A 14,279-nucleotide genomic window follows, 5' to 3' on the forward strand; every position below is an offset into this window, starting at 1 on the left:
AGGGGTAAGAGACGGAGGAGGAAGCCCCACGGCAAAGCTGGGGCAGCCTCGCGCATGCGCTCCCGACCAATCACGTGTTGAGGAATCGGGAGAGAGAGGGTTGCCCAGGTCACGTGTTTGCCCCCTTCCTGGCCGGACTGTCCCAGGGAGGGAGAGGACGGCCCTGTATCGAAGGGGAAGGGTCAACACCCGGGGATTCAGCTGTTTCGTAGAGTAGGCAGGAGGGCAAGCCGCTCTAGACCACTAACAAAGCCGGCTTTCGGGGATAGACCGGGCGCAGGAGCGGGTACCTGGCTGGGTGGGGCCCGGATGGGACGCCCCCTCAGGGGAACCCAATGAGAGAGCCGGGCCCGGGCCGGGGGGCGGTACCGACAGTCACATGCTCACCTGGGTCGGGGGGGCGGAGCAAAAGCCGGGCCGGGCCAGGCCGGGGCGGGGCTTGGCAGGTGAGTGACAGTCTCCGGGGCCGGACTCCGATGGGAGCTAGGAGCTAGGTCGGAGTCGCCTCGGCCGCAGTGTTCCCCCCCCCCCCTTTTCTGCTCGCTCCGTGGCCTCTTCTCCCTGCTGGTTCCGGCCCCAGCCCCCCTGGCCCGACCACCTGGGGCGGACTCTTGAGCGCTGTGGGAGCCGCCCTCTCGCCCGCTCTCCCGCAAAGTTTGTGGCGGAGCCGGCGTCGGGGGCTGAGCGCGCCCTGGGGAGCGAGGGGGCAACAACCGATGCCGAACGGCCGGAGCAGTTGAGTCCGGAGTGGCCCGGGACCCCCTCGGGGCATCGGAGGAGCAGTCAGCCCGCCGCCGCCGGTGCATGGGGCCGGGCTGAGCCGCGGCCATGGGCAACTGCGTGGGGAGACAGCGCCGAGAGAGGCCGGCTGCGCCGGGACACCCCCGTAAGCGAGCAGGTGAGGACCCCGGCCGCAGCTCCTCTAGTTCTGCTCCCGCCCTGGCTCCCAGTCCTGGTCTGGCTGGGCATGGGGGGAGGGGGGCGTTGGGCGGCGAGTCGCGCCCGGAGCCGCCGGGCCGCCCGGGGGGCCGGGGGGAGGGGAGGAGGAGGCGGCGGCCGGTCTGGGCTTCTCTGAGCGAGCGCTTAGCCCAGCTCTGTCCGACTGGGAAGTGACCGGGGGCGAGGGAGGGGTAGGAGGGGGGCGGAAATATTGGCTACCGCTGCGGGGCCGGAGCTCCGAGGGCGGCGGCTCGGCGGCTGGGGTGGACCGGAGCGGCTGCCGGGGCTCTGCGGGAGAGCGCGGGGTTGGCCAGGATGGAGCTGCTTTGGAAGCCGCTCGTCCCGAGAAAAGCCAAGCCCGGAGCAGGGTCCATACCATGCCGGGGTGAGGGAATCGTGAACTCCCGGATCTCGTGGATGCCCAGGGGAGAGATCGGAGTTGTGGTCGCAGCATTCACAGAGTCCTGCGGGGCCCTCCGAGAAATTACCGGATCAATAATGCGAGGTTGCCCTGATGGGGAAACTGAGGCCCATCGCCACATTTTTTCCCTTTATACCCGGGGCTCCTAGCAGGCTTTATAAGGGACTTTTCTGACTTCAAAGGTGTGTCGTGAGGTTACCCAAGGGGGAAGCCTAACTGGAAAGGCGTGATAAAGACTTAAGCTTTGAGGCTAAAAGGGTAGTTTTTCTCTCCACACTTGTGGGCCACCAAGCACATTCCCCTCCAGCCAAGTTCTGTTCATGCCGGCTGGCTTGGCCCCACTTTGTCCCTAAACATGGGCAAACCCACAGTCTCTGCATTTGTTACCTTAACTACCTAAATAACCTCCTACTTGAGGGATTCAGCTCAAACCCCTTGGATTTTCCAAACCATTCAGCATATGCTCTGGTTCAACTGGATCTTGTCCCGTCGTTGCTCGCAGCTCTTATGCAGCTTAATTGACTCCAGGACCAAGTCTATACTCTTAAAGTGGTACCCAGGTGTAAGGCCCGCTTTGCTGGCTTGGCTCATCTAGTTCTGATCTGGCCCACAGTGATCTGCCTTGTAACACTCCCTTCCATCCCCAAGTCTGATGCCTTTTGCCCACCTCCACCTGCTTGCTTTCCTATTCATTCTTCACTCTCCTTCCTGGATTTTCCCTCTCTCCAAATTAGAAGTGATCTTTCCCCTTATTCTCTGAGCCTCTTAAGCAGTTATTCCCTGAACTTTTGGTCTAGTACTTAGTTTTAGTTTCTTGTTGTTAGCCTTTATTTTGTGTATATTAAGTTTCCTCCAATTGACAGTCTGTTTCAGGTTGGGAATTGGCTTTAGGAAAGCTGATATTCAGTGCTTAAAGGGACTTTGACTCCCTTATTTTGTGTGAGGAGAAAATGAAGTTCAGGATATGAAAGGCACACGGAGTTGTTCATTTGAATAGTTCTTCCATCCAACAGGCTTCTGTACTTGACACGTAATTTTACTTTAGCAGATACTGCTGTTCCGAAGATTCTGGAAGACAGACACTAATGCAAAGGTTCCTGCCATCAAGGAGCTTCCTTGGGGGTGGGGGAGGAAGTGCAGTCAGGGTACTGAGGGTGAGACACAGGGTATACACAAGTGTAATATAATTTATCTAGCTGGACAGAACTGGCACACTGGGTTCTTAGTGGGAGGGTCACAGAAGGGACAATCATTGCAACATGGTAGAAGGGGTATGTGTGTGGGAGATAGTTTTTCGGGCAGAAGTCTAAAATCATGGTAAATACTTGGCATTCCAGTAACAAATCTGAAGCCTCATCCTGTGATACAGTTTAAATTTGGCCTGTTCTCCCAACCCTTCCTTTCCCCCAAGATTTTTCTTTACCACTATTATCCTTGAAATGGATAGTTTGTCTTGAGAACAATTCCCTAACTTCCCTTTCTTTTCTTCTACAGTATGATGTCCTTCCACATACCAAAAATTACTTTTTTTTAAATTTTATTTTATTTAATAATAACTTTATATTGACAGAATCCATGCCAGGGTAATTTTTTTACAATATTATCCCTTGCACTCGCTTATGTTTCGATTTTTCCCCTCCCTCCCTCCCCAAGATGGCAAACAGTCCTATATATGTTAGATATGTCAAAAATTACTTTTGACTAAACTTAAGAGCTCTAGCTTTACTTTCGTTGGACAAATTTATATCCGTGTCAATGAGTTTGTTAAACTTGTTAGAAACTTAGATAATTGAATGGGAAAGTAAGTAATTTGCCTGGTTCCCTCCTAAATGTGGCAAGCTGAACCTTAGACGGACTGACAGAGCTGGAGATACTCCTTTGCTTTGAGGATTCCCATCCTATAATCTTTTTATTTCACTTGTCCCAATGTATGAGTATCAGTAGGCTCCAGCATGTTTGTTATAAAAGAAATTGCTACACCCACCTGTGTGGACTGACACCTCTTGTGTCCTCATTTGCTAACCCTCCTGTGGATTTGTTTATGAGACTGGCCTTCAGTAGTCACTTAGGGTTGCACTTGGAGCATCGAGAAGCTCTTGTTGACCCCTTTGCTTGGGGGAGTTCTTAAAATAGGAAATCCTAGTTAGAATGCAGGGGCTGGGAGGCCTCTTGTCAGTATCTCACATTTCCCCTATTCTAAGTGGTGATTGCTGAGCCTTATCTCTGCTAAACTGCCAGCTGTGAATTGAGGGAGGATCTAGGAGTAGGCTGGGGGTGGGGTGGTGGAGAAGGGGCAGCGCTGGACCTCCACTTGGCAGGCAAGATTTAGAAATCCCATTGGAAAAAGAGCTAGCTGCATCCGGGCCTGGATTCAAATTCTAGCTCTTACACTTATTGGCTGGGGTCTGGCCAAGTCATTGGATCTTTGTTCTGTATAATGGAGGATTTGGCACTAGGTGATCCCAGGCCTTTTCACACCCAAATCCTTTGGCTCCAGATTTTCCTTTTGTAAAACTTTACATTGGGGATAATATTGTGCTTGCACCCTGCCTAGTTTCCAGAAGTAGGTTAGAAACTGGGAGTGCCTTATATACAAAACATATTCATGGAAAAAGACAAGGGTTCATGAGTTGAGATTTTGGTAGTAATTCCAGATCTGCCTTAGAAAAGACACAACCCTTAACCCACCCTCCTCCTTCAAACTTCAACAGAATGTCGTGGGCATAAAAAGTAAATTAATCTTTGTGATGTAAATGCTTTGGGAAAAATTACAATCTGTATACAGATATGAGGTGGAAGAGTAGTGTCATTTATTTGGCATTTGTAGGGAAAGAAAAAGCAGGTTGTTATGGAGGTTCCTAACATTTTTAAAAAATTATAATTACAGTATTACCAAATTTTTCTTTCTTTTCCCTGTCTTTAAGCCCCTCTCCCATAGTAAGTGTTGTTTAATCTTTTCTCACTGAAACAGGGTCATGGTTATGTAATAGTCTTGAGTATATTTGCCCTTATATTAAATCTCCTAGATTATCAGCTATGGTTTGGGTTCTTTTGGACTAGGAAACTAGATAAGTAAGCTTGTTAGAATTATCTCTAAGAGATTGTGCTTGTGAACCAGAATCTACACTGAAATCAAGTTCATAAGATCAAGTATTAGAACTTTGGTGAGTCAAAAACTCTGGGGTTAAGAGGTCACGTTTTGGAAAGTTAAGATTGTTTTTGTATCCCTGGCTTGGTGTGCAGTGAAGTGGGATTGAGTCCTGCCACCTGAGTGAATGCTAAAAAGCAACTGATGCTGTCTTATTTCATTTCATAAGGTGTTGGGTTTTTTTAATCCCATTTTCCTTCTGAGAGATGTTGGAATAATATGACCTGGCATAGAGATAGGGAACCAGAAAATAGCCAACAAATAAGTGTATTACCCAGCTTTGACAGTGACATGTTAGAACTTCCCTGGTACTGGGTGGGTATGCACATATCCCGGAGCCTTGTGTGGCAAATTGCTTCCCCCTTTTCTGGAGTTAAGCAGTGCCTGGAATGGAATGATCCGAACATTTTCAGGGAAACTTAGCTTTTTTTTTTTAATTTCGAAATTTTGTTAAAGCTTTATTTTTTTTTTCTATTATAGCTTTTTATTGACAGAACATATGTATGGGTAATTTTTACAACATTGTCCCTTGTACTCAATTCTATTTCAACTTTTTCCTTCTCTCCTTCCACCCCCTCCCCTAGATGGCAGGCAGTCTCATACATGTTAAACATGTTAAAGTATATCTTAGATACAATGTATGTGTGCAGAACCGAACAGTTCTCTTGTTGCACAGGGAGAATTGGATTCAGAAGGTATAAATAACCCGGGAAGAAAAAATGCAAACAGTTCACACTCATTTCCCAGTGTTCCTTCTCTGGGTATAGCTGCTTCTGTCCATCATTGATCACTTGGAACTGAGTTAGATTTTCTCTTTGTCGAAGAAATCCACTTCCATCAGAATACATCCTCATACAATATCGTTGTTGAAGTGTATAATGATCTCCTGGTTCTGCTCATTTCACTTAGCATCAGTTCATGTAAATCTCTCCAAGCCTCTCTGTATTCATCCTGCTGGTCATTTCTTACAGAACAATAATATTCCATAATATTCATATGCTAATAATTATTCAGCCATTCTCCAATTGAGGGGCATCCACTCAATTTCCAGTTTCTGGCTACTACAAACAGGGCTGCTACAAACATTTTTGCACATTTGGGTCCCTTTCCCTCCTTTAAAATCTCTTTGGGACACAAGCCCAGTAGTAACACTGCTGAATCAAAGGGTATACACAGTTTGATAACTTTTTATTAGTTCCAAATTGCTCTCCAGAATGGCTGGATGTATTCACAATTCCACCAACAATGTATCAGTGTCCCAGTTTTCCTACATCCCCTCCAATATTCCTCACTATCTTTTCCTGTCATCTTAGCCGATCTGACAGGTATGTAGGGGTATTTCAGAATTGTCTTAATTTGCATTTCTTTGATCAAGAGTGATTTGGAACACCCTTTCATATAAGTAGAAATAGTTTCAATTTCATCAGGGGGAACTTAGCGTTTTGCTGTAATCCTGACCTCATCTGAATTCCCTATAGTGGGCATCTTAGGAACAATGTACCATTATGGGAAAATACCATTGGTCTCTGGTATGCTTGCCCAGCCTGGGATTCTCCAGTTCTCCTTCAGAGCTGAGGAGGCAGAGGTATACCACTTTGACTTTAGGCCTGACGCCAGCCTTTTAAAATGATCTCCAGAGCAAAGCTAAGTAATATTCTCCGGCAGTAACTAAAACCTAGACAGAGGAAACTTGGCTAATACACAGACACTGAAATCTGGGGACAGATCTCTGCTTTGAGCCAAGGTATAGCCTCCTTACACCTTGTATTAAAGAGAACATCTTTCCTTTTCTTATTGAAGGAATTACTTTTCTGATAGAAGCATCTGTCCAGATTTCCTGGCTTAGTTGCTACTGAAGGAGGTATGGTTGCAGATGCAGGATTTGGGATAAAGGAGAGTATCTCCAGAATTAAATTTTTAAAAATTGTTTTTCAATGCTGGGATGGCCCTTAGAAAATATTTTGTTGCTTTTAACTTTCCCGTGTTAAGAACAGGATTGTAGAGGGATTTATCAGTGTTGGCCCAGTTATCACTGACCCTCTTTGATAAGATTAGCATTTACCTCCAGCTTTCAGGTAGCTAAGGGCTTTCCTTTGTTATTTCATTTGATTTGAGGCCAGTAAATGCTATTATCATCCCCATTTTATGGATGAAGAAACTGGGGCCGAGAAAAGCTATGTGACTTACCCAAGGGCAGAGAACGAAATATCAGAAGCAGGATTTGAGCTGACTGCAAGGCCCGGCATTCTATCCACAGTGATGCCCTATGTGAGAAGGTGTTTGGTCAGTCGAGATGTCATGAGAAGCCCAGGTGCCTGGCTGTCCTCATGCCGCCTCCTCCTCCCTTTCCAGCCTAACCCATTTTTACCACCACCACCTAAACAAAACAGACCAGCCAATCAGGGAGGGAACCCCAGGCTCCCATCCCCCCTGCCTTTTCTCCCTCCCAGGGAGGTGCTCTGTGAGCCCATTAAGTTTGGGTTCCTAGGAGCCACGCAAATAGAAGGTAAACAAACATCTCCATCTCCTCAAGTTAATGGGCCAGACTGGAAGCTTCCAAACTCCAGAAACTCAGGGACTTGCCATTGGCCACTAGAGAGAATCTGGATTTGCTCCTGGTTTCTCAAGAGAATTGATGAAATACAGATTTGTGTTAGGAAAGCACTTGTGCTGGATCCATTTTTTTCTCTTTGTGATTACTTTTGTATAGCCACAGTATAAATGGAGAATGGGGGACAGTTATCTACATAATTAAGGCCTTTTAAAAAATCCCAAATACTCAGTTGATTGAAAGGAAAATATCTGTATTTGGGGTTCCATCCCTTCCATAGTTAGGTAATTGTTCCTTTTCATTTTATATGTTTTTTGTTTTTGTTTGTTTATTGCTGAGGCAATTGGGGTTAAGTGACTTGCCCAGTGTCAAACAGGTGTTAAGTATCTGAGGCTAGAGTTGAACTCAGGTCCTTCTGACTTTAGGGCTGGTGCTCTATCCACTGAACCACTCAGCTGCTCCCATTTTATATATGTTTTGACACAGCCAACACAACCTTTAGGTAGGAGAGTGTACCTGTCTACAGTAAGGACCTAATTTAACACACACACACACACACGCACGCACGCACGCACGCACGCACGCACGCACGCGCCAAACCCAATAGTTTGAGATTCCCTGAGGGTTTCCTGGGCCTCCTGCTCTATAATCCCCTCCAGTGTTGCCTTCCTTACCCTCTGGTCCCTGAGGATGCTACCTGTCTTTGCATGACAAATAACAATTCTTTAGGGTTATTAGGAAGAGAACAGCTGAATATAGGAGTACATGGAACCAAGGCTCTCTCTTCTCTTTTCTTCTCCCTATTTATAATGTGATTTTTAGAAACCAGTTTTGAGAGGCCTCATGGTGCTCACGTTGAACATGTCAAGAAGCTATTGTTTCAGAATCCCCTGGTGGGTTCTAGCCTTTGCTTTTAGAGTGGTCCCTTCCAGCACCGTCTGAGATTCTGGAATTCCAATTGAAGGGCCCATTCTCTAGTCTGTCTCTATGTATTTATGGTGTCTGTCACCAGTGCCCGGTCTTTGGATACTTTGCTCACCATTTTTTTATAGGTTTTGTTTCCTGAAAACATTTTCTGAAGCTTCCAGGTGGGGTGCCTATGAATTTCTACAGCCAGAAACATTTTTCACATTTAAAAACAATTTTTGCACATTTTTGTCTGAGCTCCATCTATCTAATTAGGAGAGTGGCTGTTTTAAACTTATTAAAAACTTACATTGTATTGACTTTCTAATCTTGTTTATGAACTTTTACACTGAAGTTTATTTCCATACCTTGTGTAGCTGAGAGTGACCATGTAGTATAAAGGAGAGACAGTCTGGCCTGGGGGGGTCTTCTCCTACATACCGAAGGCTCTGTGGGCCATGGACCAGGAAGGCAGTAACCTGCCAGGCCCCAGGCTTCTCTCCAAGTCAGCTGCAGCTCTGCAGTAGTGAAGGTGTAGTTTCTACCTTGAAAGTTTCCTATAGCTATCAAGACAAAAAGTAAAAGCATCACAAGTTTTTTAGCTATTCCTTCTAAGTTCTTGTGAAGGTTTATTTGTCTGTTTCTTCTCTTTCACTTTTCCTCTCCTGTACTGTGTTTCTTGTGCGCTCCTTGCTTTTACTTGGGTTTTTTTCCCCTACACATTTTTTCATAAAAGCCTTTCTTGATTTGTGTTCTTTGATTTTAATTGCATCACTATTCCTTTACCAGAACGTGTCACAATTTCCCCATTCTTGTATATTTAGATTGCTTCTAGATTTCTGCAAGCACATATATAAAAAGGATTAAACAAGGAGACACACCAAATCAGACATTTACATCAGATCTACTTTATTCCACTGTCATTCTTTTTGTGGATGCTTTGTTGGTGTGTCCAAAAACTCATTCTCTTTTTCCCCATCCCAATGGGTAAGAACCTCCCAGGGCTTATTCTTTCAGCCATGCTTTATTCTCCCTATCTTCTCATCAGCCAGCTTGCCTCCTCTCAGTATCTTTGCCCATTCAAATCTGCTTTCTAATTCTGGAACCATAATCGGGTCCATTCAGTTATTACTCCTAGAAAGGTTTTGTCAATCTGTTCTTCTGTCTCCTCTCAAAAACCCTGGTAACTTTTCCTCACCAAAATACCTCCCCAGCCACACTTTGAAAAATGCAAATGGTTTTGTTTGTTAGAATTTGAGCTCCTTGAAAGCAGGGACGGCTTCTTTTTGCTTTTGTGTACCCAGTATTTGACCCTTCCTGTGTCCTGTCATTGCACCCTTAGGACTCCAGAGGCTTGCCCATTTGCCTTTCTTAAATTCTCTCCTTCAATCAGAGTGTGAGAGCCTTGGAAGTAAAAACTGTCAAGATTTGTCTTGTGCCCCTGCCTTAGCAGCTTCCTTCTTAATAGTTTTTAATTCATTTATAAAGCATTGGTGTCGTAGCTGCTCCTGGCAAGGCTCCAGACCCAGGGTAACCCCTGCTCTCTGCAGGGGTGTTTATGTCCTAGTGGGGCTCCTCTTGTTTGCTCTGTGGCCTTTTCCCATTAGAGCCCTGGTATCAGGTTCACTTTTGTGCCTATTTGGTATCACTTTCTTGTGCTGAGGAAGGGGATCTGGGGCCATGAGGGCCATGGTGCTTTGCTTATTTCTATGACTATTGAAGAGTTTGTTCTTGCACATCGCCCTCTCCCTCCCTTCCCATCTCCTTCCCTCTCTTTCTGTTGAAGACTCCAAAGGGCTTTTTGTTTAACCCACCAAATTAAGACTCTAATGTTAAAAAAAAACAAAACAAAACTTTGCCCCTGGATACTGTAGATCCCAACAAGTACCTAAGTAGACAGTAGAAGTCAGAGTAAAGGAAGTGGGACTTGCTGATCCTTTTCTTGAGCCCAGGACTATCTTAATGATGATAGCTTGTGTTTTTTGGTGCATTTTGGGTACAAAGCATTTTCTTATGTTACTTAATTGCCTTAGTCCTATGAACTTGGTAGTTTATACTTGGGGAAAATAGGCTTTGAGAGGTTAGAGGACTAGTCCAGGATCATAGATTTTTTCACAAGTCATAGAACCAGCAGTAATTCAAGTCAAATTTTCCTCCCTGGTCCACCCAACCTCCTTTCTTGAGAATAGCACAGTGAGGGCAGTGATGAATCTGCCAGGTTTTAATGACAGCACCTCATGCCTGGAGAATGATTATTGGACAGCTAGGAGAACCAAGAGAGCAGTGTCACAAAAACACAATAGAAATATTGCAGAGGGGAGAGAATTGAGTGAAGGGAGAAGAATCCAATTTTGATTTTTATTCTTTAAAAAAAAATTTAAATTCTGAACTTAAACATCAAAAAAGATTATTTCCATACACAGCAACTGAAACCCAAGAGAAAATTCTAGATGAAATCATGAATTTGCATTTCATACCACTTGCCAGTGGCCTTTTTTTGAGGGGGTGGATTGTTAGCGCCCCCTTCAATCCTGGACCATTCCCTCCCTCTAACAAATTGAAGCAGAAGAAAAAAGAAAAGCCATGTAATAAATAGTCACAAAAACCCATCCTCATATTGGCCATGTCTAAAGATTTGTGAGTCTATAACTTATGCCCAACACCTCTCAGTTAGGATGTGAATAGCATGCTTCATTATATCCTCTGTAGATGTAGTGGTTGGAGTTCTTAAATCTTTCAGCGTTTTCTTCATGATGTATAAAGGTCTACTTACTTCATTCTTTCTGAATTCATGCTGTAGAAGGATCCTCTTTTGGGGTTAAGTGACTTGCCCAGAGTCACACAGCTAGGAAGGGGTAAGTGTCCAAGATCAAAATTGAACGCGGGTCGTCCTGATTTCAGAGCTGGTGCTCTATCTAACCACTGCCCCAAGCAACCCTTTCTTACAGCATAACCTCATCCCATTGCAGTCCTATACATTCTTCAGTTGTGTAAGAGGGAATTCTCCTCCCTTTCAGTCACCTCTTCTGGAAGTTTTGCTATTGACTGATGATTGCCTCCCTTGTATTATCCTTTTCTTAATCTAACCTCAACACCTCTCTCTCTCTCCCCATGTGTCTGTATCTCTGTGTGTGTCTTCAGAATTCTCCCTTTTGCACATTTCAGGTAAGAGTGATGTTCATGCGATGCCTATTGCTCAACCCCTTTTTCGATATAATTATTAATCATGAACTCCACTTAGATCAAATCAAAGGTGGAAAAATGTCCCACCTTTTCCTGTGCCTTCTTTTACACTCCCTTCAAAGCCTCTCACCGGGCACTGCCTCCCACAATTCCCTCCCCATATTTTCTTATTTCATTGTCTCAGAATCCTTTGTAGACATTAAGGTTTTGAAAGGAACCTTTGTTTCTTCTCTCCCATGGATTGATTAGAAGTAAATCGGCATACAATGCCTTCCAATTAATGAAGCAAACTTGCCTTTCTGGATTTCTCTGGTCTTCTCATCAGAAATAATTGAAAGTCTTCTGTTTCATTAAAGATCCATTTTTTTCTCCCATTAGGATTATTCTTAGCTTTGCAGGGATAATTGCTTGGTAGCAAATCTATCTCTTGTGTTCTTTTGGGCATGTTATATTCTAGCATCTCCTTTGGTTTCCAGGTCTTATGTGATCTGGATGGGCCTCCTGCTTCTTTCTGGATGCTTACACAGTTTTTTTCTTTGACATGAAAGCTTTGAATTTTTTCTGTGACATAACTGGGACTTTAGGGATTCCTTTAGGAGTTTTACCTTTGATTTTCCTTCTGGTTTTAATGATCTGGGCAGGTTTCATTTATGACTTCTTGACATATCCTGTCTAGGCTTTAAAAACTTTATTTTGGCAAAAAGCATGGATTTCAGAGAGTCAAATGATTCTTAAATCAGCTCTCTCCTTGATCTGTTCTCCGGTTAAATGTGTTACTTTTCTTTTTCATTCTCAATTTCTTTTTTATTTTTTTGCTTTTTTGGGCTCGTTTGATATCTGTTTGGTCTATTATAGTTTTCAGGATTTCTTGGGTCATTTCTTGGGTTAGGTTGATTCTCTTTTTCTAAGTTACTTTTTCTTCTGGTATTTATGTAGTCTGTGGAAAATTTATTTTCTTTTCATTCTTTGCTTGCAGTTATTCCTACCTTGTATCTCTAGAACTACATAGAATAGTGTTCAATGCTTGTTAGTGTTTCCCTCATCTCTCCCGCTTTCATGATTGAGCCAGGGCTCTGTGTCAGGGCCAAGTTCTGCTCTGGACCCCTGGACTGATTTCTGCCCCGAGTAATTTGGCTCCCTCCATATAGAGAGTTAGGGACCTCAGAGCCCTTGGGCTGTGTACCATCTTAGTTTAAGTGTTTTGTTTCCTTAGTGGTCTTTGGGGCTTCCTGGTTCCCTATTTTGGAGTTTTTTAGGGAAATTGTAAACAAATACAAAACAGAATGATTGAGACATCTTTGGTCCTACTGGAAGGCTACCTAGTGCCAATCTGGAGTTCTCTGAAGGATTGAGGGGGAAGCCTCATTTTTTGTGTAATTTTGGGGTAGAAGATGTCATTTTTTGTAGCTTCTGATTGGATTTCTTGATCATTATTCAGTCTGCCTTTCTAGGTTTTGCTGAAGTAGGTAGTTGTAGAGAAGTTTGGGCCACTTGCCCAGGCTACAAACATGACTAAAAGTCTGTAGAATGTTTTTCAAAAAGTTTAGCTGAGAAGGGCAAAAGGAAAATAAGAATTGCTAGATGGCTGCTAAGATTTCTTAGGAATGGAGATATATGTGGGTGTGTTTGCTGGCAGCAGAGGAGTTAGGGGGAAGTATTGAAGATTAGAGAAGAGGAAATGGAAATCAGTAATCTGCTAAAGAAGATGATCTGGAAGAATGGTATCAAGGTTACATGTAAAAGAATTGATCTTGGTGAACTGTATTGAGTTTTTAGGGGTGGGGAAGGGGGAAGGGAGATTGGATTTTTGTGTGTTAAGGAAAGATAGTAAAGGGAGCAGCATCATTAGAAAGAAAATTGGGGGATGTGGGAGTGGGAAGGACAAAGGGATTTGAAACCTTCATAGTTAACCCAGACAGAAGAATAAAATTCTTCTAGATTGTGGAAAAGACATTCCTGGAAGGAGGGAGGGGACACACAAAGGCATAAGGCACTAAGATTGAGTTACATTCGGTGTCATTAATTTCTTGCTTATTTTGTGCAGAACACTATACTAGGAACAAAATAATATCTTTTATATAGCTATTTTACCCAAGTTATTGCATTTGATCCTCACAAGTCTGTGAGATAGGAATGCTGTTATTATCCCAAATTTACAGATCAAGGAACTGAAACTGAGAGTTTAAATGACTAGCACAGACAGGCTGGACAACTCTGAAAGCCACAGGTTAAACTTACTATATAATCAGAAAAGCAAGCTGCACATACTGGAGATCTGCTTTGTCATGGAAAATTCTTCTTTTTCTGCTTTACCAAGTGTATGGAAATGCCCATATTATTTTGTATTTATTAAATTTAGAAAAAACATTTTGAGTGCATCTGAGGTCTTCCATATTTTATTAGCATTGTACTCTGTCATCTAGCCTTGCCCTTAAGATGTGTGTGGGCACTTGTAAAAGATAGCACCTCAGACTGCAGCCAGGAGCCCTTTAGGAAGCTCTGGTGTCTTGGTCTTGGCCATTTACATGGTTAATCATTGATGGGGGTTAATGATACTCTGTTGTCAGATGTAAGGGAACAGAAAGATGTCACCCACTTTCTACCTGACCCTCTGATCGGTCCTTTGAAACAGGAGACAGTTAAAAGAACTTTTGACTGCTCCAGTTCAGGCATGTTCATAAAACAAAATAAATACAGCAAAGAAGTTCTGAGTTTAGATAAATTAGCAATTCTCTCAGTATCTCGCTTTCTGGTGTTTGCATCCCAGAATAACCCACATGTTCCGCTCAGACTGACCTTTTAGGAAAGTGACCATTCCTTTTCCACCATCCATTCTCTTTTAGCTATTAAATAAACTTAAATGTATCTCTCTTTTACTGTTACTTGTCATGCCCTTTCTCAATACACACAGAGTGAGATATAAAATAACTTAAACAGACCACTATGCATCAGGACCCTCTTTAGGTATTGGCAGTGTGGCTCTTCAGTGTCCAAGAATACAGGTGTGCTTGGGGGAAATTATGAGACTGCTTCAACTAGAATTCTAGCGTGAATGAAGTAGAGAGCAATAGAGATAAACTTGAATAAAAAGGGTGGGTCTGACGAAAGAGGGTCCCTCAGAATACCAAGCT

General features: G+C 43.8%; 1 protein-coding gene across 1 annotated transcript in view; it reads left to right on the forward strand.

Annotated features, from left to right (window-relative positions):
• Positions 1 to 69: 69 nt before the first annotated feature.
• UBTD1 (ubiquitin domain containing 1) overlaps positions 70 to 14,279 on the forward strand; it is a 59,425-nt gene continuing 45,215 nt past the window's right edge. Inside the window, exon 1 of the mRNA XM_051981804.1 lies at positions 70 to 898. Coding sequence (XP_051837764.1) covers positions 829 to 898 — 70 coding nt within the window. The 5' untranslated portion in view covers positions 70 to 828. The remainder of the gene's footprint in view (positions 899 to 14,279) is intronic.

Source organism: Antechinus flavipes, chromosome 2 (genome assembly GCF_016432865.1).
Source record: "Antechinus flavipes isolate AdamAnt ecotype Samford, QLD, Australia chromosome 2, AdamAnt_v2, whole genome shotgun sequence".
NCBI lineage: Eukaryota > Metazoa > Chordata > Mammalia > Dasyuromorphia > Dasyuridae > Antechinus > Antechinus flavipes.